At 38.0% G+C, this 25834-nt stretch overlaps 1 protein-coding gene across 1 annotated transcript in view; it reads right to left on the reverse strand.

Moving 5' to 3' along the window:
* GCC2 (GRIP and coiled-coil domain containing 2) overlaps positions 1–25541 on the reverse strand; it is a 29671-nt gene extending 4130 nt beyond the window's left edge. Inside the window, exons 1-21 of the mRNA XM_071575665.1 lie at positions 25440–25541; positions 22459–22521; positions 21719–21803; positions 20585–20652; positions 19309–19413; positions 16067–18538; positions 15351–15420; positions 14694–14794; positions 14515–14613; positions 12922–13041; positions 11599–11763; positions 11119–11223; positions 10382–10544; positions 9777–9877; positions 9572–9649; positions 8766–8903; positions 6735–6856; positions 4787–4963; positions 3136–3353; positions 1562–1756; positions 603–742 (exon numbers count right to left, since the gene is read on the reverse strand). Of these exons, the coding sequence (XP_071431766.1) occupies positions 603–742; positions 1562–1756; positions 3136–3353; positions 4787–4963; positions 6735–6856; positions 8766–8903; positions 9572–9649; positions 9777–9877; positions 10382–10544; positions 11119–11223; positions 11599–11763; positions 12922–13041; positions 14515–14613; positions 14694–14794; positions 15351–15420; positions 16067–18538; positions 19309–19413; positions 20585–20652; positions 21719–21803; positions 22459–22521; positions 25440–25541 (4887 nt within the window). The remainder of the gene's footprint in view (positions 1–602; positions 743–1561; positions 1757–3135; positions 3354–4786; positions 4964–6734; positions 6857–8765; positions 8904–9571; positions 9650–9776; positions 9878–10381; positions 10545–11118; positions 11224–11598; positions 11764–12921; positions 13042–14514; positions 14614–14693; positions 14795–15350; positions 15421–16066; positions 18539–19308; positions 19414–20584; positions 20653–21718; positions 21804–22458; positions 22522–25439) is intronic.
* Between the last annotated feature and the right edge of the window lie 293 nt (positions 25542–25834).

The raw sequence follows: 25834 nt of genomic DNA on the forward strand, positions 1-25834 counted from the left end.
GAAAAAATATGTCTTATTGTTTGCTTCATATAACGAGCAATTCAACAAAGGTCTTTTGAAGACCTAAAAAATAATTAGCACATATTGCTTCAAAAAGAATAATGCATGCATAGCAACACTAGCTTCAGAAATGTCAGAAAATTTAGGAAGGTATGATCAAATCCAACCAAACTCATACATTAGTACATGTATTTTCTTTTAACTTAAGACAGCTAAAAGGGGTTACAGGAAGAGAAAGCAGACAATGCTTCCCTTGGGATTTGCTGCTTTTGTCAAAGTGAAAACAGTAGAGACCTTTTACTAAACATTAAACTTCCAAACTCTTGAGGTTTTTTTGTAGAAGGTTTTACTCCATACTCCTCTACCACTCCCCTCCCCACCACCTTCCCACCCAAGTAGAAACTGTATTGCAAAAAAAAAAACAAACCAAAAACATGAAGTCAACTCTGGAAGCACTATTTACACCTGTGGAACAAAAGCCCCTCCAAAGCTAAGTTTTGCATCACCAAAATTTTACAGACTGGGATTTTCTGAAATATTTGGACTAAAAACCAGATCACGGAAATTAGAGCTGACTTCACATCTCTTGGATGTCTGCTAACCTTTATTTGCTCCATTAAGATTGCATTGGTTGCTTCAGATTCACGAAGCAATTCATTCAAGTGATCAGCACTCTTTGCTGTTGTGTTTAGTTTCTGAATCAGTTCATCCTTGGTGAGTTCTGCTTGCCACTGAGATGGTTCTGCAATTCATTGGAAAAGAAAACTAAGAGAACGAAAAGGTACTCGCATCTACTTCATTCTAACTTAACATCAGGACTTGATTAATATAGTTCCTTATGAACAGAATTCATGCAAAGTCAGACTGCAGACTTAACAGGCATCAATGCTGCTGCTGCACGCCTATCTTCTCAGCTATTTTCGTTCATATATTAGAATGGGACTGGCAAAACAGTTCTAGAGTACATCAAGATACATAGTTTTAATCATCCCTTCTTTCCTACCCATATATAGAGATTTTTCAACAGTTATCTCCAAAGTGTTCAGTAGATTTTTAAAGCATGATTAGAAGCTACCATGTATTTTTCTGGTTTTGGGGGTCCTCTTAGAACACTGTTCTTCATAATGGCAGTCATTTTCCTAGAAAAAAACCTGTGAGTGAATTTATGTTCTAATCAGCCTCATTAAGATGAACAAGAAATTTTATCCTTTCATTTATCAGGTGAAATCAGCACTTAATTATCCCTAGTAGGGACTTATGCAGAATACAAGTTCTGCAACTATTCACTCACTTGTTCATCCAGTCTTTTCCCTTTAGAAACTCAGAAATATGACATCTTTAAATCACTAAAACCTGTAGTAATGTTTTATTTTATTGTAGCAAGTTTAGCCCTTACTTAAGGACAAAACTACTGAAATTCAGGACAGTGTAAACTCAGTGGCACTTAGGTAGACTTGTGTCTTGCACCTAAAAGCATGAAAACACAATCTCAGATATTTTGAGGGAACAAACCTCCGCAACTTATGTAGGCAAGTACTTCTAAAAGTCATGTTCTACCTACCAGGTTTTGCTTCTGATGAGTTCAGAAGTTGTTCCAAGGATTGTACGTAGGTGCTGGCTGAAGAGACAGACTCTGTGTCTGTTGTTTCCATACCTTCTCCCTCTTCCCTCGCTACAGTGTGCATATCAAGAACAGGAAGGTCCGTGTTTCGCCGTTCTCTCAAGTTCTTCGTTGCTGGATTTGAAAAAGCTGGACCTGAAAGATACTTACTGATGTTTGTCATCAGAATGAAACTGGGAGGGCTATTTCATAGATGTGACTGTCTCAATTGAGAGCAGTATGTAAAATAGTCTTAAAAATGCAGGGAGAGAAAAAGTGACAAAAAAAGAGTAAGCCAGATACACACATGAACATTTACAGTACAGAAATACAGCCTTGCACCTCCAAATGATCATTCCAATCAAAGCCTGTTTTCTAAACCTAAAATTGATTGGCAATTTTTATTTCAGTGACTATGAAATATCCATGCAACTCTTCCTGAAAACGTGTTGTAGCAATGGTAAGAATGGCAAATACTTTTAATGCATAACAGAATTAGCTTTTATTTCAACCAGTCCTGTAGGAGGCGTAATTATTCTTGTGTTTTGATACTGTGTGCAGGATCTTTCTGCTTCAGTAATGGACTAACTTCTTAAACTGTTACTGTTGCTTGGCAAATGTCCAACTACATTCTGGTTAGTAACTTCACAGACACAAAAATAACTCTATAAAGAAGAGGAATCAAATGGCAAACATACAAATAAGAAACATTCTTAAAACACCTTTCAATACACTTTTCTTTAGCTTTACCCCTCATATTTGAGGCAGATGTCCAGTATGCTCCAAAACCTGAGACAACCTAATATGAAGAACACAAATATTTACAAAGAAATTTCCCTTCATCTGTCAGACAATGCAGATAGTGCAGAACAGGTAACATTGATGCAGATTCTGGAACAGAACAGTTGTCCAGTTGGAAGGGACCTACAATGCTCAACCAGTCCAACTGCTTGACCAAAAGTTAAAACATGTTATCAAGAGCATTGTCCAAATGCCTGTTAAAGTGGCCTGGGGCATTCCAGCCTTGCTAGAAAGGCTGTTTTAGGGTTTGACCACTCTCTCAGAAAGGAAATACTTCCTATGTCCAGTCTGAGCCTCCTCCAGGGCAAGTTTGAACCCTTCCCATACATCCTATCACTGGGTACCAGTGAAAAGAGCTCAGCTTTTCCCTCTTCACTTCCTCTCCTCAGGAATGTGTAAGACAGTAATGAGGTTGCCCCTCAGCCTCCTTTTCTCCAGACTAGACAAACCCAAAGTTCTTTGCCACTCCTCACAGGACAGTCCTTCCACCCCTTCCACCAGCTTTGTTGCTCTGGATGCATTCAAGTGCCTTAAGATTTTGAAGGGACAGTAACTAACAACAAAGACGTTCTTCACTTGGTATCTGTGGACTGATGTGGCACTGCTGTAGATTCTCCGGAAAAAGTTTCTCATGATTTACAGAATCACACACTCTAAGCATATTTTAGATTCAGACTCAGGTACACAAATTTGTAACTAACTCAAGAAACCCTGGTACTGTGCCTGGAAGTTACCTCTAGTGTTTGGTTCACTCTTGAGTTGGAAGAGCTGAGCTTCTACTCTGGAGAGTTGCTGCTGAAGTGTCTCTACTGTCTTCCTGTGCTCTTCTTGCAGGTTCCTGACTTGATCTCTGAAATTGTTCCGGAGAGCTTCATTCTGGGCTGTCAGCTGACTCAACATCTGGGCGTGCTCTGTTTTCATAACCATGTTCTCGGATTGTATCGTGCAGAGTCTGAAAACACCACACACACAGAGTAAGAAACACACAGCAAAACAGTGTAATTTTTACATTTCAACATTTTTATAGTTTGAAGCAGCTTTCAATTTTCATGTGTATGATTATCTTAGAATGACCATGCAATTTTTTTTCATTTAAATTCCTCTTTCTACAGGGAAAATCTAAGACTGAAAAAGCTACACTTATTAGCTATCATTTGAATGCACCATGCTATATAAAATCTCTGTTTCTATTTTAGAATACAAAATTCAGACAACTTTGGGAAAAAAAATCTAAGTATTAGAGACACTGTGGCCTAAACATTCTCAAAATCTAGAACTGCAACATGACTATAGCGTTACACAGGGCATGCCACTTAAGTTACACTCTGCTTCCTGTAACATTTATTTATCAAACAGTTATGCAGGACTTCTAAAAACACAGGTTCCTAAGAAGCTAAGTTTAATTTTTTAAGCTTCAACTTAGCTATTAGCAAGAAAAATGTCAGTAACTCAGCAATTTTTTTTTTTTTTGGTTTGGAGGTACTCCAGAAGCACAACAAAACTGTCACAAGCAATTAAACAAGTGCATGTGTGGAAAGACTAAGCAGAGACCTTGCCCTTATAAGCAATTAAGAATTAAATAGAGCTAGCTTATGATAGAGCAGTCTCTGTAGGTATAAAGAGAACCTACTGTGAAATGCGTTGCTTCCAGAAAAATGCAGGACAATTTTAGTTGATTACAGTGAGTCATCAACTGCCTACTAGGAACAGATAAAGCTGTACACAGATAGTGATAAGAAGTCAACAATTCTTAATATCAAGCTGTAATTTTTAATGAATATTTAATGTGAACTTCTTTGTATCCTCAACAGATGAGGAAAAGACCCTTCGTGAGGAACTCAAGTACCATGCACTCATGCAATGCAATACAGATTAAACAGGTTCATTTTATTTTTACAGAAACAGTAAATTAAGACTGTGGCAACCACAGATGTAGAATTCAGTACGGTCTGTAAGGAAGGTAGCACTTGGTGGACAGAGGACTGGATATTTTGCCAATGAAATTGTTTCTTCTGCATATAACTACATTGTTTTTTTAATAGGAAATATCCATTAAAATTTAGTTGAGAAGTACAACATAAATATAGTGCTGAGCATTGGACTTCAAAATAGTCAATGTGCTCAAAAAATGTTCATTTTAAAATCTGACAGTTAAGAGGCAGAAAGCTTGCAGAAATCTCAAATTCCCTGATCAGCTACTATTTCATTTTTATTGCTGAAACTTCTGATGGCTCATGAAAAATAGAAAACAACTCTTTTGAAAATTCCTTAACTTTCTCAACAATATGCCCTTTTTTTGAGAAGTACAGTTATATGCACTACATGCCCAGTTCTTAAAAGTTCACACAAAAAAAAGTTCTGTATCTTTTCAGCAGCAGAACTTACTTTTCACGGAGTTCTGCCTCTTTTGCAACAGTCTCTTGCAGCATCTTATTATGTCTTTCCAGCAGGGTGTCGTGTTCAGCCTGCAGTGCCTGGAGTTCAGATGCATTCATCTGTGAATTATGCTGAGCATCTTGCAGCTTAGCTTTAAGTTGATCTATCACCATTTCCAACTGTTCTCTGCACATGGAAGAAAAAGAAATGCAAAACATACATTTAAAAATAATTAGATCATTTCAGAACCTATACTATATCCACAACACTTTGAATAGCTGAACCAAGTTGCTTATTTATTAATTAAATCAATATAGCACCATGAACAAAATGTCTTAGAATGTGACTACAGAACAAGCAATTACCGAAGTTCTCATCCTGTTTCAATATAGGTGCAAATAGGTGTAGTGCATCCCATCTGAACTGCTGAGGATGCAACTACTGGGGTAAAATGCATAACTGGTATCACTTTCTACTTCAAGCTGGTTTGGAGGGACACATCAGAAGGAATAATAATTTGTGGGATTCAGTTAGGAGAAAAGATTTCTTTTTTGGAAGTGGTGGAGGGTTTTTTTTTTGGTTAATAAATGCACATCAGTTCAAGGAGACCAAATACAGGGGACAAATGGCTGGAGTAGATTGTGAGCAAAGTACGAGAAAGGAACATCAAATCCATAAAAACAGATAAATTCAGTTGGTCAGAAACAAATCAATCAGATACCCGGGAAGAAAGAGTCTTAAGTCACATACATTTTCTTCTTATACTTTCTGTATTTACATATGCAGACATCTCCATTATCTCATAACTGTATGTCTCATTAATTTTAGAGGTGATACTTATAAATAATTTCTTTGGAAACGAATTGTCATCTGTTATTGTTTGACCCATTTGTTTCCATGGCAGTTGTCTCTCTGCCTCTCACAAAAAAATAATATTAGAACTTCTTGAAATTCTTCAAAAAAGGAAAGACAAAGAAATGCAACGTTGCAGTTTACTTGCTTCAAAGACAAGAATATTCTGAAACGCCGCAAACCAGCCATAAACCAAAGTCCACCAAGCAAGCACAAGTCGCCCTCTGGTGGATTTTTTGCTGCAATTGTAGGTACTGTTTGAAGATGGGTCAGAAATTAATTTTGACATCTCACACCCAGTCTCTCACCAGGTAACCATCAAAGACTGGTAACAATAACTTACAGAAATTGATCGACTTTTACAGTGAATTGAGACGTTTTCCAAAGTGAATCTGAATTTCCCTGTCTTATGATTATAATTAAAAGTATTTTCAGAGACCTTTTGGCAGTGTCACTTTTTCCTCCAAGTCTTTCCTTATGTAGCAGCTGATCTGACAACAGTATTTCATAAATCTCCTGGAACCAACGACTAAACTGGAAGCCAGAGCCTTATCCACACTAAACCACCACTCACTCCTGAGAAAGTTCAAAGTGAGCTCAGCTGAACTGCATCAACCTATTCTTTCCTTCTTAGTTGCAAACAGTGCTTGGCTACAGTAATTCATGGCAGAGACAGTGACATGTCAAGTTTACACAGAATATGCTGGCTAATTTCTGCTCATGAGATTCATAAGAAACTTCCTAACACTTCTCCCTATGACTGCAACAACAGGTAATCTACACAAAAATAACTGTTAAAAAGATTTAAAAATCCAACTGTTAGAAACTAACAGCACCAGCACGGTAGAACTTGATGGTATTTCTTCTGTTCAACAAAAACCCCACCAAACCTACCAACCAGAACAAAACCACAAAAAAAAAAAAAAAACCAAACCAAAAACACAAACAGAAGGAATTAGGGAAACAAACTGCCACCCTTCTGATATTTTCCACACTGATGCAAAGAACTGATTAGTGGAATTCCCTTGGTCAGAAATTAGCAAAGGCAATCTCAGTAACTTCAGAATTAGTATTTTTTGTATGCATATAAAAATTTTAGTTTTACCTCTCCTGTTTGGCTCCTTCAGACTCTGCCCGAGAAGCAGATTTATTCTTTTGCTGTTTTAGAACATTATGAACACGGACTTTGTAGCTCTCGAATTCCGATGTAACAGACGCTTGTTCAGCCTATCACACAGAAGACAGACCCTTAACGAGTTTTACTACTGATTTTTGCTCCCTTATTTCTCTAAAACGAAATGCATCTTACATGGGAAAAATTAAAACCCTCTGCTGCATTGTCTTCTTTTACATGCATAATTAAAACAGTAACTGCAATAACAGATCGTGTTTCTTTAGACTTTAATTGAATACCACAAAATGTGCAACTTGAGTCACTTATTTTCAACATACCAGTATTAAAGAAACAAAAAGAGTACTCAAAAACTCAAAAACTGCATTCAATCTGAGAGATTTAAAACCAAAGGGTTCTACTGACAGCTTGGAGTGAAGGTAAAGTGAAGGAGATAATTCTGTTTCCCTCATACTACTGAGGTGACAAAAATCTAGTATGCCCCAGTTTTGCACAATTTTGAGTAGTTGACTCAGTGCAGTGGTATTACACAGCACAAGATACAATACTTAGTTGATTGTAAAGATGTTTGGACTGTCTTTTCCTCTAAATTCAGCTGATACATGAGTTTATGTGGACATACAGAAAATGACCTTACAACATAGTAGCTTCATCCATGACAGCACACTATACAGCAAGAATTATTCCCATCCTTCAAGTACTCATGTTGTCTCTACTACTCTAAAAAAACCACAGATGCACATTTTCTTTCTTGGCTCTTAAGACAAGCTCATGGATTCAACAGCCATTCCCATAACAACTAAAATGCTCTCACCTCCAAGAGGAGATGTTGGAAAGTTTCTCCTCAGCTGAACTAGTGAGTGAAATTTCACAGAAATGACAGGGTACCCATTGCTCCAGCTTTTGTGGAGTCTAATATTTGTATATTTCTAAATATTTCTGAATATTTCTAAATATTTGTAATATTTAATTTCTTTAAATTGATCCTCTCTTTTCTTCCTGTCCAACTACGTGAGCTAGAATATTCCTAAGTCCTCAGGTACACAGCCTTCAATGTCAGCATGACTTCTGTTTTCTACTATCTGCTTTGGTGCCCATTTTTCCCTCAGGTATAATTTTCTTTTGTTAATAACCATGTAAATGTATCTATTTTCTAGATGTAGGACATCTAATTAGGGAAGTTAATCTTCCAAGATATTCAAGCCAAGCCATTATGGAAGATCTACAATCTTACGGGTTTCACAACATCACAGAGCAAGTCAGAGGTACCTTAAACACCCAGTTACAAAGAATACATTTGTAAAACCATGATCATGTGTACCAGGTTGCACACCTATCATACAACACAGGCCACAGAGCAGTGCAGTAATCTCCACAAAGGCAGTCTGAACATCACAGTTCTACTACATTCTGAATCTGTTTGTCTCCAATGCAAACACTACATTCTAGGAACATATAACACATTGTCATATGGACAAAAATCCCATAAATAATAAAAAACATCAGCAATAGTGTAAGTTTTCCATGTAGTTCAGCTGCTAATTAAGAAGCTGCCCAGATTTCAACATATTAAAAGGTGCTTGCAAATATATTGTCCATGGCTTTTTTTTCTTAAAGTGGTATCTGTGTTAGCTGGTTTTATATGAAGCAAATTATATTCCTTTTTTTTTTTTTGTTCTTCTCTTGACTTCTCTTTTCCCTGAGTGTGTACTTGCTGATCATCTTAAATAAATTCCAACTCCTCACTACCACTACAAGGTTTTCCCTACTGGAAATTTAAATGTGCAGTCCAACTGTTTCACCACAAGTGATACATGACAACCAGGAGAGAGTCTGGCCTGTCCTTTATGCCACCACTCAACTACCTTAAGCACTGGAGTAATTCCCAGTTCTTGACAGACGAAAAGAGAAGAATAAGGTCTGCAAAGTACTTTTAGAGAAGCAGACAGAGTGCAGTAAACCTCCCTTCCTGAGTCTCTAAGATTCCTTCTTCCAGTAGAATACCTGGGCTGCTCTGCACTCTTCTTGCAGGGTTGCAATTTTTTGCTGACAAGCACTCATCGTACGCTGGTGTTGCTCCAAAGATGTTCTCAGTTGTTCCTGAACTTTATGCTTTTCTGATGTTAGTACAGCCACTTGAATCTGAAAAAGTCAGTTGAAAACTTCACTATAACAAAATTTTTCTTTCATGAGGGGACATGCCACTGCAAACACAGGATTTTCCTACAGTACTTCCTGCACAGAGAACTGGGCAATACAAACTAGCATAAAAAAGAGACACGGGTTACCATGTAATAACTTTTAAAAAATGATGTTGCTTAAAGATAAAATTGAAGATAAAGTTACTGTGGTGGTGTGGCAGCATTTAAGAAAGCCAACCTCTCTCTTCCCTGCTACCATCATTACATCCAATTCCTATTCTGCCCAACCAACAAAATTTATACAGAGAGGCACCACGGAGGATTTTTGCTGATAATGTTGTGTTCTTTTGTTTTTAAACTGAACGACTTCTATTTTTAAAAAATCACTTTAAAACATATCCTAGTTGCATGCTTCAAACTCCACAGTCCTCTCCTTTGGTGGAAAGGGAAAGAAGGAAAAGACTGTGTAAATCTGTTTAAAAATCACATGGAAAATATTTGAGGAAACCAACAAACAGATAAAACTAATTTAAGAAAAAGAAACACTAACCTAGTAGTAAAAATAACACCCTTTTGTTTTCCAGCCTATATTCCATTTGCCCCTTACAAATCACACATTTATTACTTAAATGAGAAACCTTATACTAAAAAAAAGGTGAAGTTTCTTGCCTTATAGGCTTCCACTTGCTGTTGACTGGCTTCCAGTTCCCCTTTCAATGATTCCTGCAACATTAGATGATCATTTTCCTGCAAGATAAAATTATCTGAGTATTAAAACTCCCCCAAACCTCACCAGCTTAATAATTCAGCCACCAGCCTGTTTTTTACAGTTAATTTAAAAATGGAATATGCAGTCATTAACATCTGGACTTACAGCTTGTTTTGAATCAGCCAGTTCTTTTTTCGTTTTTACCAGGAGTTGTTTTATCTTGGCACTTCTTTCCTCATCCTGTTGCATAGTTGACTGAAGTAACTCTAATACAGAAAACAACAGTTTCATGCAAAGGAAACTTCCTCTCCTGTATTTCCTTAAAAATATTTAAGTAAATTCTGACAGATTCCTTAAGGGCTGCAAACGAGTTGTTTGCAGTAAGTTTAGTATCCTTTGTCTAAGTTATCACAAAGATCTTCAAAAAAATGAAATGATTTTATTAAGGGTAGGAAGAAATTAAATTTTTAACCACAAGCTAACTAGTAAAGTTTTATGAGTGTTATATATTAGGATGAAACCTTTCGTTAGTCACCAGCATTCAAAACTTATGATTAGCTTAATCAGGTAAGAAACACAGTGTATCAGACAGGCAAATTGGCTTTTAACTGCTGAATACTGGATGATAACCCAGTAAAGTCAAAATTATCCAGTGTAACTGTTTAGTTTTTGCTGCAAACCTGATTCTCAGTCATGGACTTGAGAAGTTGTTTCTGAACTGCATTTTTTACCATTACTATAGTGACTCTTGCTGTTTATAGTTTACTCACTTATTTCTTCCTGTAGGGTCTCTTGCTTCTGTTTCTGAATCCCTGTTTCTTGCTCCAGATCTTCTATTCTGCTGTCTTTATCAGTAATCTTCTGATTAAGTTCTTTTACTAGCCTTTCATAATCAGCTATTTCCATATCCATCAGTGTACTCTTTTGAGCATCCTGCAAGTTACACATGACAAAGCTTACCATTTGCTTTCTCTGACAAGACTTTTTTAATTACATAAAACCTCTATTGTACATCTAACAAAAGTTTTTTAACTGTCTGTATTCACAAGTAACACCTATCCATCAGGTTTCCATATCCTCAGTAAATAATCTGTTTTCAAACAAGAACTAGAAGCTTTGAAAAACCTGTTGCTAGCTTTAAGTTTTATCAGTAGGTATTTTGTAGATATTATTTTCTGTCAGCTTCAGTCCTTCAAACAAGAGCAATTTCTGAATATGCACTATGCACCTATCTCAAGACTTCTAAATTCTGTTCTTATTTCTACTCATGACAGCCCACATACCCCAAGTTAAAACAAACAAACAAAAATAAAAAAACAACAAAGCCAAACCCAAAAGTATACACCAGCTCTGCAGTACTAAACCAGGGGCAAAAGCCCTCATGTTTTCCCTATTGCACACCTCAGATTTTAAAATCCTCAGAACAGAAAGGGAGGGCATTCAGCGCAATAAGATGGGCCAAAATCTTTGGTAGTCCATTAAGCACTAACACAAACACCAGCCCTACCTTTCTGGCCAGCTCTAGTTCTAGTATAGTTTTCTGTAGATGCTTCTTTTCCTTCTGAAGTTGCACCTGAAGCTCCTCAATTTCTCGGAGAGCACCACTATGTTCCTAAAATTTAAATACTTCTCAATTATGCAGTCCAATTTCAAAACAGATGTTAGTGTTGTTTATACTTACATACACACACACACACTTAGGCTGTACAAAGACAATTCAGTCCTTGTTTTAGGAAATTACTGGGAACCAGAGAAAAACTCAGCATATGAAGTGGTTTTCACATTCTGTAACACACTCCGACTCTACTCCAAGTGACAGCCTTGCAAAGTTCTTTCAGTGAACAGACCAAGTCTTCAAAAAAAAACCAGTCAAGTAACACAAAGTATGAAACTTGATCTACAAAAACACAATTTACCAAGGTCTAACAGAAATCATATCCAGTGAAAGTAATGCTTCAGTCCATTCACAATCTCTACAAAGTACTACCTTTGTTTTCTGTTCTTTTAAAAGCCTTTCAGCTTCTAGTTCTTTGTCAGCCTTTGCCTTGGCTCTTTGCATCTCCAATATCTGAGTTTCCAGCAGCTTAGCATTATTTTGCAGTGTTTCAACACGAGCTAGGAGGTCTTCATTAGCAGAGCGTAACTGATCATGCTGAAATTATCATAGTGGAAAGATAAAAACATAAGCTGAGTTTGTGTGTGATTTTGTCAGATAAGATATACACTCCTACAGATGAGTCCTGTCCAGGTTAATTGTTTTAAACTAGATTAAGAAAAAGGCTAAGAACAGGCTAAGTTAAAATCACTAGCACATTTTGACTATTTTGGATAGAGTTAATTTGCTTGGTTTTCTGTAAGATGGCTAGAATTAAAAGAAATCTGATGATAATATCCCCATGATTCTGCAACAATCACCCTTCTCTCACAATAATAGTGTTTCAGTACTTATCACTTCAAATACAGATGCTGTGTTCATAAACAAATGATCACACTATTAACAACTAAAAAAGATTGAACAACAGGCCTTGACTGAACCACCAAGTCTTTCATGAGATCATATCAAGAACTGTTTTTTTCAATGTCTGCATAATCAGTAGAATATGATTTCTTATTTCTTCCTACATTCTCACTACTGACTTTTGTTTATAAGGACATGGTGGCCTAGCTAGATCTTCAGTATATGGGGCCTGGAGTTTCAATCCTACATACCAAACCCATTGCAGATAGCTTTGCAAAAACGTGTCTTACAGCTACTTAATTATCATCTCAGGCTCTTCTGAATGACACTGTAGTACTCTACAACGCATCCTAGAGTCTCATCCTTGTGAAAAATGCAAACACCCATAATTAATTTAGTATGTTTAAATACTCTGTTGATTAAACAAAAAAAATTAAAAAAACACAAACCCACATTTTGTTGAAGAAACAGAAGAAAAAACTTTCTCAGTTAAAGGTTATTGCACTTCATGAGATGTGTAGGTGTGCAATCAGAGAAACAGGGCAAGTTTGATACTTGCAGCACAGATGTCCAAACCAAATCAGAGATTCTTTCCTGTGAGTTGCCCTGCGGTAGATTAGGCTCTTTCTATTGACAAAGCCAAACATTCTATATATATCTACCTTTGTCGTGGCACAGGAAAGATCTCAGATGTGGAAAAAGAACAAACCAACCACCCTGAATTTCAAGTCACTATTCAAAATGCACTTAGGTTATGAAACAGTACTAACAATCACATGATTAAAGTTCACACTCAATAGACAGAATTTTTACCGTAATTATCAACAGATCAGGCCCACATGCAGAACTGACCTGCTGGGAAGACACCTGCAGTTGCCTTGTGAGGTCATCTATCTGACGTTCAAGATTATTTGCTCTGCCTTTTTCAGAATCCAGCTGTTCTCCTTGCTTATCATATTCCATCAAAAGATTCTTAACACATACAAACACAAAAGCAGAATTTTTTACAACATATTTATTGCATAAGCACATTCACCTCAGAGGCCTACTTATCTTCCTGATATTTCAGTATATGAGTTGCCTTCCTGCAACATTAGAAATATCACAGTGAAATCAATGCTATCATTCCACTACAGACTCTGGGAGAAACCCTTTTCAGTTCATGAAATTCTAGAATAATTCAGGTTGGAAGAAACTTCAGCAGGTCTACGTTCAACTTTCTGCTTAAAGTAGGGTCTGCAATGAGGTCAGCCGTGGTAACTCAGACCTCAGTCCAATCAGGTCTTTTCAAAGATGGAGATGGCCCCAACTCCCCTGGCAACTTGTTCCAAAGCTCAATCATCTCATAAGCTAAAAAGGTTTATCCATGTATCCAGCTGGAACCTCTCATTTCAATTTAAGGCTACTGTCTTATAACACCATTTACAACCTTTGTAGGTACTGGAAGATTCCTCTGAAGTCTATTCCAGGCTGAGCAACTTTTCATCGTTTGAACTCCAGTTCACTGACCACGCTGGTCACCCTCCACTGAAATCACTTGAGGTTATCAATGTCTTTGTTGTATTTGGGGGCAGAATGACAGACAATGGCTGCAATACTTCCAATGTTATCACAGAAACACTTAGTTTGGAAAAGACCTTTTCAGATCACTGAGCCCACATCCTTAAGTGCCATACTTACACATATTTTAGATACCTCCAGAAATGGTGGCCACCACTTCCCTGAGAAGCCTGTTCCAATGCCCGACCACCCTTTCCATGAAGAAATTGTTCCCAATATCCAATCTAAACCTCCCTTGGTGGAACTTAAGGATGCTTCCTTTTGTCCTATCACTTGCTACTTGGGGGAAAAGGGAGACCCCATCTCACTACAATCTGATCTAAGGCAGTTGTAGAAAGCAGTAAGGTCTCCCTTCAGCCTCCTTTTCTCCAGGCTAAATAACCCGTTCCGTCAGCTGCTCCTCATAAGTCTTAGGAGGAACAGCATTCTCTTGGTGAAGCAATACTGTTACCTGTTTCTGCTTCATGTGCCTAGAGATGTGCTACAAGAAGAATTACCCCCAGGGAATCCCTAGTTTATGTCTTTATCACTTAAGGATTTTCAAACTGATCTTCAATTTTATGAACTTTGAAGAATTCCTAAGGATTTATGTTTTGCCTCAGCAACGCACTGATTGATGCATGATGTTTGAAGTATGCTGCTAGATTCAAAAGCTTTAGAAATTCCACTCCAGAGAAAAGGAAGTGCCTTATTTTCTTCTGACAGCAGTTGGTTTCATCACTAGAACCTTACCTTTCTTGATTTTGGTATCCAACTGCACTGACACAATTTTGTTTGCCAAAAATAGTTGTGCAAGTAAACAGCAATATATATCCAGACTAGGCTTCAACACCAAAGTATTTTCTGACAGTTAACTGTCTTTTGTAAATGCAGTACTATTCTTACCTTATAGCTTTCGGCTCCTTGAATTATATCCTTCATTGAAGCAGACAACTGATCTTTTTCTGATCGAACCAACTCCAATTCTTCTTTCAGAGCCTGCGTCTTATTAGAAAGGAGTGTATGTCATTAAAACAGAACTCCACAGGCAGAACATTCTTCCTATTAGGAAGCAGTCAGGGTACCTCTTTTCGGCTGGTATCTAATTCTTTCTTTGCTTTCACAGCAACCACCTTTATTTTATTTAGCTTCTCTCCTTTTTCTGCAGATTCTTTTTCCAGCCTCCCTAAAATAAATAAGCAAACAAAATATAAAGCAGGGCAGATGTTCAAATATTTAGTTAAATATTTAATTTGAAGCTAAAACATACAAACACATGGGCAGCTTAGGGGCTTAGGGGCAATATTTCCCTGGCCAACCTTTCCCAAAAACTGCTTCCATGGCAGTTAACATTAAAAGCCATATTCCCATCTACTTCTACATAAACTTTAACAACTCAGAACCATTTTCTTGCTAATGTGTTGGGGTAGCTGCAATGAGGCAACAGTAGTTTTGGCAAAGTATTGCTTCCCTCTCCTCTTGGCAGCCTTAGGGATTCTTACTGACACACTTCCCATATTTAGAAAATAAAGATTAAATCCACTGCACTGTTTATACCCAGCTGTACACAGGAAGAAAAACCCCTTAAGAAATATCAAATAATATCCAATATAAAGTTGCTAGGAAGCTGCATTGATATCTACTTCCCCATCTTTCTTGGCTTGTAGGAAATTATGAAAAGAAAAACTAACAATCCAAAGAACCCAAACCATTTATATAAAAGAGAACAGTGAGAAAGATACCAATTTTTTCTTGAAGCTCTGCTACTGAAGACTGTTGATCAGTTTTCTCAGTCATTGTCTCCATTAAATTCTGTATTGTAAACAAAGATATAAGAAGTATTACACAAAATTTGTGGTATCTGTTTTTCCCCCTAACAAGCTAACAGAAGTTCCAGCTCAAGCTAGAACTGTCTACATTCTTACTACCAAGAAAGTCTTTATGAGAAATTATGTATCAGCTTGCTGAAAGCATCATTAAGGTTGAAAGCAAAACATTCTGTCAAAGGACAAAAAAATGGGAGACCATTAATTCTGCCCCTGTTAGTTTTACATAAACAGCAATTCTCATGACCTGAAGTTAGGAGCAGCTAATGCAGATCAAGCAGGAGTTTTGTTTGAGATGGAGCAATAGAAAGTTAGAAGTGAAAAATTAATAAGGTCAGCTAGTCCATCTAGTCAAACGATTGCTCTGTGGGCTATTGATAGGAAGAAAGGTTCAAGTATAAGCAAATTCTGTCAAAAAAGAATTATGATTTACAGGGTTGTTTTTTTTTTTGTTGTTGTTTTTCTGGGGGGAGGAAGGTGACTCTGAAGTGCTAGATGAACTTTCTAGAAAGGAAACTCACTTTCAGGCCAAGGGAAAAAAATAAAAAAAGAGAGAATTGAAAGTATTTTTTGAACCTTAATTCTGAAGACTTTAGAGGTTTAGTCTGTATACTTCAATAACAAAATATAACCTTTAGAGAACTCAGTTCGTCTTTCACATTTCTAAGTTCAGTTTCCTTTTGTTCCAGAATGGAATTTAAGTCGTCTTGTTTTTCCGATCCTTTTTCCTGTTCTCGTACTGGACTTTCATAAAAAGCAAGTTTTTGAGTGATCTCTTCAATATTGCATAGAAGATCTTGATTTTCAATCCTTGTTTTTTCACTGGCATTCTTCAGCTCCTGAATATCATGCTGAAGCGCTTCTTTTTCAGACAACACTCCTTCCAGTTCTTCTTTCAAGAGATTCTTTTCTTTCTCAAAATCCTGAATTAGGGATCTATGTTCTCTATATTGAGCAGCATTCTCTTGCTCTAGTCTCTCAACTTCCTGCCGCAAATGTATTACCTCCTCCTCATTTTGTAGAGCAAGGCACTGCTTTTCTTTCATTTTTGACAAGCATTCATTTGCAATTTTTAACAAGTTAAGAGAATCACATTCTTCGTTCGAACCTGAAATGCTGGACCCCACTTGCTCAAGTAAGTGGTACAGTTGAGTTCTTACAAGGGACGTATGCCTTTGCTCATTTTTGAGCAATGTTGATATATGGTCTTTTTCTGCAGCCATCATTTGTAGTTTCTTTTCCAAGTTTTCAAACTGCTCTTTCAACACTAACCAACCATCTCTTTCAGATGTAATCTTTCCCAGTTCTTCACCTAGTTCACCTTTTTCCTGAATGATTTTCTTATTTTCCTCATGAAGAGCACATGCTTCAGATGAAAGCCGCTCTCTATCATGTACCAGAGATTCAATCTGTTTTTCCAGTTGCTCTAGCATTTGAGCATTTTCAGTCTTTGTAGCTAAAGCTTCATTCAGCCTCTCTGTTAATTCCTCTACCTTTTTCTTCAGGTCATTATTGTACTGGTTAGCAACATCTACTTCTTGCTCAAGTTCCTGAATTTTAACTTGTTCTTGCTTGTACCTTTCTTGAAGGGTTTTTCTCTCTTCACCCAAGCATTTTACATCATTTAAAATATCCTTGTTTTGATCAGTAAGAGCAGCAATCTTCTCTTCCAGCTCTTTTACAGTAATCTCTTTTTGGTCAATGGAGTTTGTTATTGCATTATTGTCCTCCTGAAGACTAACAATTTTGCATTTAAGTTCTTCTATCTCTAGCTGATTAGATGACAATTTTTCTATTTCTTCCTGGAGATGATTTACAGTTTCAAGAAGAACATCCTTCTCATTGAAAGCAGCCCGGAGTTTCTGTTGCAGCTGACTGACATCAGAAGCTTGTTGTTGTTTCATTGATTCAAACTCCTGGCTGATCTTTCCAGCAGATTCGCCCAGTTCAGCCTGTAGAGTTTCCATTGTTTCTCTCAGGCTGTTGTAATTGGACACAGCTTCTTCTTTCTCCTGAGTTAGCTTTTCAAGTTGTTCTCTAAGTTCCTGCATTTCACAAACTAATACCATTTTTTCTTTTTCAGAACCAGATAATAAAGTTTCATTTAGTTCAGAAATTTCTCTCTTGTGTTGCTCTTTCAGAGTTTGAATCTCTGATTTATGCTCTTTTACAGCAGCTTCACAGTGCTGTCTTGCTGCTTGAAGCTCCAATTTTAGTGTTTCAATTACACAGCAGTAATCTTCTTTAGTAAGCTGCAATTCATTTATCTTAAAGTCCAAGTCTTCCCGTTCATGAAAGTATTCCTCCTTTATGCGATGGATTTCCTCTTCCAGTTTTAGTTTGACATTGCTCATGTAAGTTAACTCATCTTTTAATATACTGTGTTGGGACTGGAGTTCTTCTAAACTGTGCTCCAGGTATCTAACCTTTGCTTCCATTTTCGCTTCTACACAAGGTTCTTCTTGTGCATCTGCTACATCTATCTTGTTTTCTATATTTTTATTTAAGACTTCTCTCAGCTGCTCCAAGTCGTATTCACGCTGGTCAGTATGAGCATGCAATTCATCCTTTGCATTTTTCTCGGCCAAATTGTGCTGCAACTCATTTATTTGATTTTGCTTTTCTTCATTTTCTTTAGACGATATTTCAATCCGATGCATCAATTCTGACACCTCTTCCTGATGGGCAATTTTTAATTTTTTAAGTTCTTCATTCAGATTTTTTATTTCATTATGGTAACACTGAGAGTTGTTTTTAATAGTTTCTTGCAGATTTGTCACTTCTTTGTTTTTGTCTTCATTCACAGTTTCCAACTGCCTGCTCAGACACAAAATTTGCTCCTCATAAGTAGATTTAATTCTCTGGACATCATCTTGTAATCTCGTAACTTCTTTCTGACTGTCACTATGATGTTCAACCTGTTCCATCAGCTCCATTTGTTTCTTTATTTGTTCATCTAATTCCATTTTCAGTTTTTTTAAATCCTCATTGTGCTTGCATTGTGCATTTGCTAATTCACTCTTCAGAGCTTTTATTTCTTCCAGAGAGTCAATACTTGATTGTTCCAGTTGCTTCTGCAATTCTTCCATCTTAGCTGCTGCAGCCTAAACAAACAAACAAGTTATTAAATACTGGCAATTTAGCACAGAGAATTTTCAAATTAATTGTTTACAATAACAAATTAGAAAATATAGGAGTCCTTAGTCTTAAAAATTGCTTTCGTTTTTAAGTATCTAATTATATTAGGACAACTCAATTCAAACACTACAGAGTACAAGAACATACAGAGTACAGAATGAGAAAGGAAAACTAAGTCCTACATCATTTTTACCAGAATAATTTCACAAAACGTTCATGACAGACTTCAGCTTTCGCAACTATCCTGATAACATATTAGAGAACAAATTACTTTTAGTGCATCAAATTCAAGTACATGAAATATAACAACGTTCTTCTATTGCAAGAAATTCACTCTTCACTTTATTATTAATTGAGATTATTGATATAAGTGCCTTTTGGCTGACAGTCTCCTTCTTATGAATACCTAAATATAAACCCCCTATTGCCCATGAAGAGACAGAGCTGATTGACTGAAGCCATCACCTATGTAGGGTGTTAATGCACAGACTGAATTCCTTTTGCAGCTCTCAATCTATATGGTCTTTAGAAGAATTTTATATTTATTACTATGAATTAGGGGGTACAGAGAAAATATGCTTTAATATACAAAGCCTTTAGTTTTTTTTAGATTTTTAAATGCTTGAACACATGTAAGTGAAGAAGAAGGTCAAAATTAAAACCACAACAAGCAAACCTAGAAAATAAAATGTATTTCTGAAATATTTTAGTAATATTCCATGGCTCATTTCAGTACCTCTCCTTCTTGCTTTATTTGAATATTTTCTTTTTTCAGAGCTATGCACTGCTGCTGGCTTTCAGCTTTTTCCAGAAGTACAACATCCAGTCTTTCTGTGAGAGCCTAATATTAAATGAGAAACATCACTGAAAGAAGGGTTTTTTAACAATGGAAACAATGGTTTCTGCAAAATATAAGAACTCACATACCGATTAATGACCTTTTTGTTAATTAAACACAGCAGTCCAACTTTAAAAATTACTTTCAGCCCAAGTAAGACTCATATGAAACAGGTAGACTAAAAGAATGATTTTGGTTCTGTTAAAAATGGTACTTGTGATCAGCTAATTTTTATCACCAGGTGGTGGTGGGCAAGTTCCCCTTCTGTAAAAAAGAAATTTCCCTCCAAATTACTCAAAACAATTCTCCAATTGATAAATTCCTTATCACAACCAATTCACACTTTCATAGGCTGACTATGACCCTTACCTTGAAAAAGACAGATGGTCTTGCCACATAAAAACAATTTGAGTTACTTTCCTGAAAGTACTTCTTGTAACATGCAACTTTAATTATGTGTTTCTAAGCTCATCAAATGACTGCCTCGGTTTTCTAGATGGCTGAAGTCTTTCTGCAGTGGTCATTCCAAAATGAACAAAAGCCTGTCTAACCAGCTACACAAGGAAACAGTCTTGCTAGGGACACTGATAGAAGCATAGAATAGTTTTGGTGGGAAGGGACCTTTAAAGGTGATCTAGTGCAACTCTGCTGCAATAAGCAGGGAGTATCTTCAACTCTATCAGGTTGCTCACAGCCTCATCCAACCTGACTCTGAATGTTTCCAGGGGTGAGGCCTCGGCCACGTCTTTGGGTAAGCTGTTCCAGTGTTCCCCCACCCTCCTTGTAAGAAAACTTCTTCCTTAGACCTAATATAAACTGGCCCTCTTTTAGTTTAGAGCCATTGCTCCTTGTTCCATCACAAAAGGCTATGCTGAAAAGTTTGTTCCCATCTTATAAGCCCCCTTCAAGTATTGAAGGGCTGTCATAAGTTCCCCCTGGAAACTGTACTATTCTGTATTATTCTGCACAGAATTGACAGCATTTTCTGACAAGTGGAGGAAGCAACTGGGGCGAGGACAGGACAAAAAAAGAAAATGCCTCTTGGATTCCTGAAAATTGATCCCATGCTATTTGAATAACAGCTTTAAAGCTATTTACTATTTACCAAATTATTTCTGCGGATTTACTTCCCTAACTTTATGTACTACAGCAGAAACACATTATGTATTCCTACCTGAATAATATCATCAGCTCCTGCAGTAGCAGCTTTAGATCTGAGTTCTTCAATCTCTTTCTCCAGTTCTCAAAAAAGAAATTTCACAGCATGAATAGATGTTCCATCACAGTAGCAAATCTCTAGTAAATCCAGTGCCTAAAAACACTTGTATTCAAATCAGAGATGTCTTTTACTTCAAAAATTTCTGTTACTGAGTTGAGAAAAAGGACTAATGGAAAGAAAACAAATACTCAGTACTAATTCTCCAGTCCTGACAGTGAACACAGTTTCCTAAGGAAGCAAAACTTCCTTTTTTAGATAGAGGGACAACTGACAGAAATTCTTTTGATGATTATCTTACCTTCTCTTCTATGATCAATTTAAGCCAGAGGAAAGATACTCAGTACCTACTGGTTCTCTGAAAACACACAGCAGGCAGAAACCCAAGATCTCATGAATAACCCCACTGAGGAAAAGCCTGGTATAGCCCATCCCTATGTCCTTATTGTTTCACTGGGCAGCTACCAGCAGTCAGCATGACTGTAATTCCAAACAAGGGGAAGTGACACCAGTTCAAGCAGTGGGGCACTGGAGGAAAACAGACAGCAGAGTGGAGATGGACAGCCCACGACAGCAGATTTACACAGGATACTTTCAGGTTAACATAAAATATTGTTTGGTATGTTTCACAATTTCTTGTTAAAGCAACAGATGATCAAATATAAAGTAGCTCTCTTAAAGAAGCTGTTGTGCTCTATAACAGTATTAATTATGGAAAAAACTATCAGAGACATTCCCCCTTCCATGTACTTTCCTGAAAAGCAACAGGTATTTATCCCTGCACCAATATGGGGAACAGACAATGACAAGTCCCACTTCAACTTCTACACAAGCTACACTGTTCCATCACACTCTACTGCCAGATCAAAATTAATTTAATACCTGACAAAAGCAACGCTTCTTTTTCATCCCTTTCTTACTCAAAGGACTTCAGTCCTTATCCTCCCAAAATAAATAGTGAAATTACAGAAAAAAAATCTAGGATATTTGCCTGGAATTTAAATCTACCTTTCAAAAACATGCAGTGATATTAGAAAACGTTAGAGAGTACCAAGCATTAAGGCAGAAATTGTTCTCTTTTGAATAAGGTACCTGTACATCTTGACTTCACTTTCTGTATAAGCATCATTTGCTTTTTTGCAAACTTAATGAGGTCTTCTTTAGGCAGGGTGTCCAGCTGTAAAAAAAAGTACATATTAGAGGAACCAGTTTCCTGTAACCCAGAGGTTAACATAAACCAGAGAATTTTAGCATCTGATTTCAAAGAAGTTGAATTTTAGGACAAGAAACTCTTCCACACTTGCAAGAAGAGTAACAGTCTAAATTACTGCTGTTCTGATATTCAGTTCTGTCAAGTGCAGTAGCAGACACTACTCGTAATTCTGTACTTTTCTGAAATAATTCTGGAGCACACAATTGAGCAGCATCAGTTGGACAGGAAAACTCAGTTGGGAAGGATTACAATTCAGTAATATAATTTGAACAATATTTTGAAAATAGCAAGCTGCCCTAACACTGTCATTGTTTACATTTACTTCCAACACATGTGAATACGTCTGTGATCATTATGAAACAGACTACTGCCAAAACTGGATGCTATTAATAATTTATCAAATATAACAGGAAGTGAACATTCAAAAAAAAGGTTTTTTTTTTTCTCATGTTTTCCAAGACACCTTATCCTAGTGTTTATAAATCAATTTTTCCTGTCTAGGAGACGGGAAACATTAAAAATATCTTTACATCTTCTTATTAGTCACAGCTTGCATGCTAAGCTGTAACTCTTTCAACTACTGCTATCCAAATAAATTAAATTTGTGAGGACAGATTACCTTTGATTTGCCTGATCCTGGTGTGCCAGAGGACGCCACCATCTCCTGCCCAGCATCTTGACCCTGCAACAAAATAAAGTGCAATGTGCACTAACTGACTTTTTAATGTAGAACTACTGAAGGAGCTACTAGAAGGTCTTCAAACACTGAGAAGTACCTGAATATAGTGCGCGCACAAGAAAAAAATTAAAATAAAATTTAAAACCAGCATGTATCTGTAGGACTACTCAGAAGCATAATGGGAAAGATCTACCACGATTATTAAAACAGTAGAATAGAAAACTCTCAATGTGCAAACCAGTGTGATCTAACGATTCCATTACTGAACTGACAACTAGAGTTGATACAATACTGAAAAATAATTTTATTTACAAGCAGTTTCGAAAGTATGACTCACTATCTCATTCTTAAATGAGACATTAAAAAAAAGGCATGAACAAAAAACCCCCAACTTGTAGAGGGGCTGCAGTTAAATCAAACTTTGGAAACTTCTGAACCACAAACTCCCTTTTTTTTTTTGTTTCTTAAACACATTGATTATTGTTAAAATTGTTGGCCTAACAAATTATATTTGAAAAGTTCTGCAAAGTCAGGGATCTTTTGAACTAACTATAACCCCCCCTTCTCTTTCTGTTTTTTAAACATCCCAGTTTCCGCTAGCAATACAGGTGTCACAAATGTATCTGAAAAGGCCCTGCAAATTTCGGGCTTCCTATTCCTAACATACATAATACGCCTTCTACTGTAAACTTCCACAGATTTAATCTGGGAGATTCTGTGCTACGTTTCTGTGATTTATATGAGATATGCTTATATATAATCAGGAACTTGAAGAAACACAGCCAAGATGGTGTGAAGGAAAACGAACAGATACTTCCAATATATTAAGGGTAGCATTTCCTTTACCCTGCTTTTTCCTTTATACTATCATATGTGCATGAGTATAAAAGTGAGGAGGTATACATATAAATATTTGTATTTTTATATATCTGTGTGTACATATGTATACACACATGCGTTCACTTTTATTTTGCTACTCTCTTTACTCTGCCAAAACCCTCAGAACTCTTACAGTAGAAATAAACTGGAAAAAACAAACTGGATATGAACACTACAAGAAGGGATAATCACTAACAATTAAGGGGGAACAGGTGATAAGACAATAAAAAGGATCATCATTAGAAATATGAGTTCAAGTAGAGACCAAGGACAAATGCAGTTATACTTCTGTATTTATGGGCCAAATGCAAAAGCAAACTTATTAGAAAATAATGTGTCCATTAAACATAAACACAAATTAAAAAGAAGCTGTAAAGTTTCATATTCTCTTGGCATATAAAACCTTTGTAATATTTACACTCTTATTATTTCAGCAGTGCAATTAGCAAAGCAGTGACACTGCAAACAATATGCTTAGACAGCCTAATTAAGTACAGCAAACCACGTGTGCTGTTTAGAAAATGACAGCTAACCTCTCTCCATAGTACAGCAAGGGCAGATGAATCTTTTTCCCACAATAGTTTTAGTCTCTTTTAAGCCAATACATACAGGGGCAGAACCACATAACGCGTAAAACAACACATCCAGTTTTGCTGTTCTGGTAACAAAACCCAGGGGCAGTTCATGTACAGAGCTTCACCCATTTGAAATAGAAGAGCAACAGGAAAGACAAGCTACTAAAAAACCCTCAACTTTTCATTGATTAGGTGCATCCAAGCTGCAAGCAGCAGACAGTAAGTATGTTTTTTAAGCCCAACACTGAACCCTGCAAGGATTCTTAGGTCTCTAGTCCACCAGTCTGAAACTTTAATGAGATGTATACACACATACACTCTTTTTTTTTATTTCAAGCATACTTGATCTACACTAAGGTGTTTCCATTCCACACTTCAGCATGTTCTATGTATTTAAACTGCTATCTGTCCTTTACTTTTGCAATAGTTAAAGAATAGAAATAGTCTAACACAGAGAAAAAGCCTTAGAAAGCCTAAGCAATACATAAATGCAATATAGAATCATAGAATCGACTGGGTTGGAAAAGACCTCCAAGATCATCAGGTCCAACCCTTAGTCCAACTCCAGTCCACTTACCAGATCATGGCACTCAGTGCCACATCCAAACTCAGTTTAAAAACCTCCAGGGATGGTGAATCCACCACCTCTCTGGGCAGGCCATTCCAATGCCTGATTACTCTCTCTGTAAAGAATTTTTTCTGATATCCAACTTAAACTGGTCTTTGCTGTGAACTGTGGCAGTAATGACCATTACAAACAGCAGTTTTCTGAGCAGTGTGCAACTATTACCACCACCAACTTCAAGCATACTAAGTCACATCACGACACTTCTTGAATTGTGATCGATTCAACACAGGCACTGAACTCCCATCAGAACATGAGCAGCTCAGACACCACCTAGAGGGTCAATTTAATGTACGAGCTTTAAACTCTTCGGAGCTGTCTTTGGACGTGCCCTGGTGTTTATGAAAGCTACACTAGATACAGACACTTCGGTGATTTATTTGCTTGTGTTGGCAGGTGTTTCAGCGCTGACGCACTGTCAACACAGCGGGTCACCGCAGTAGGAAAAGGGGCCCTTGTGGGCCCCACCGCCCGCACTGCGGGCCCCTGCCCTGCCCCGAGCGCCACTGCCCCCGGGCCAGCCCCGACCGCAGGGCCGTCCCCACCTGGAGGGGCCCCGAGCGGCCCCTGTGCCCTGCACTGGGGCCGGAGCTTCCCTTCCCCCCGCGGCCCGGGCGGGCCCCTCAGCAGCCGCGGCCCCCCGGAGCAGCGAGGAGGCGGCGCAGGGCCCGCGGGCTTCCCCCCCACCCCGGCGCTGTGGCCGCGGGCAGCGACCCCGCGGAGGGGGAGGCTCAGGGAAGGGATCGGCCTTCCTCTTCCCCCTTCCCGCCGCCCTGCACCCCAAGGCCACGCACCGCCCCTCTCCCCACCCGCTGCCGCCACAGCTCCCCGTCCCGCGTTACCTCCATGGCGGGGCCGGCGGGCGGCAGGGGCGGGGAGATGGCGGCGCCGCAGCCGCTCCCAGCGCCGCTACATCGCCCCGGACCCGCTTCCGCCTCCGTCATCCCGGCACGGCCCCACCGAGCACCGCCCCGCGGGCGGGGCCGGGTCGGGCCGGGCCGGGAAGCGCAGGGAACGGTGCGTACGATGCCGCTGAGAAAGGTGCTCTGGGGAAGCGGAGGCGCCACCACACCAGTGCAGGAGCTTTTTCCTGCTCCTGAAGGGCTCCCGAGGGGACAACACTGCTGCAGGCACTCTCTCTGTCACTGTAAGGACAGGACAATATGACGTGAAGAGCGAGGTGCTCAGGCATAAACTTAACGATTTAAGACCCTGTTTTTAGTATCTTAATGAAAGC

This window comes from Pithys albifrons, chromosome 1 (assembly GCF_047495875.1).
Source record: "Pithys albifrons albifrons isolate INPA30051 chromosome 1, PitAlb_v1, whole genome shotgun sequence".
NCBI lineage: Eukaryota > Metazoa > Chordata > Aves > Passeriformes > Thamnophilidae > Pithys > Pithys albifrons.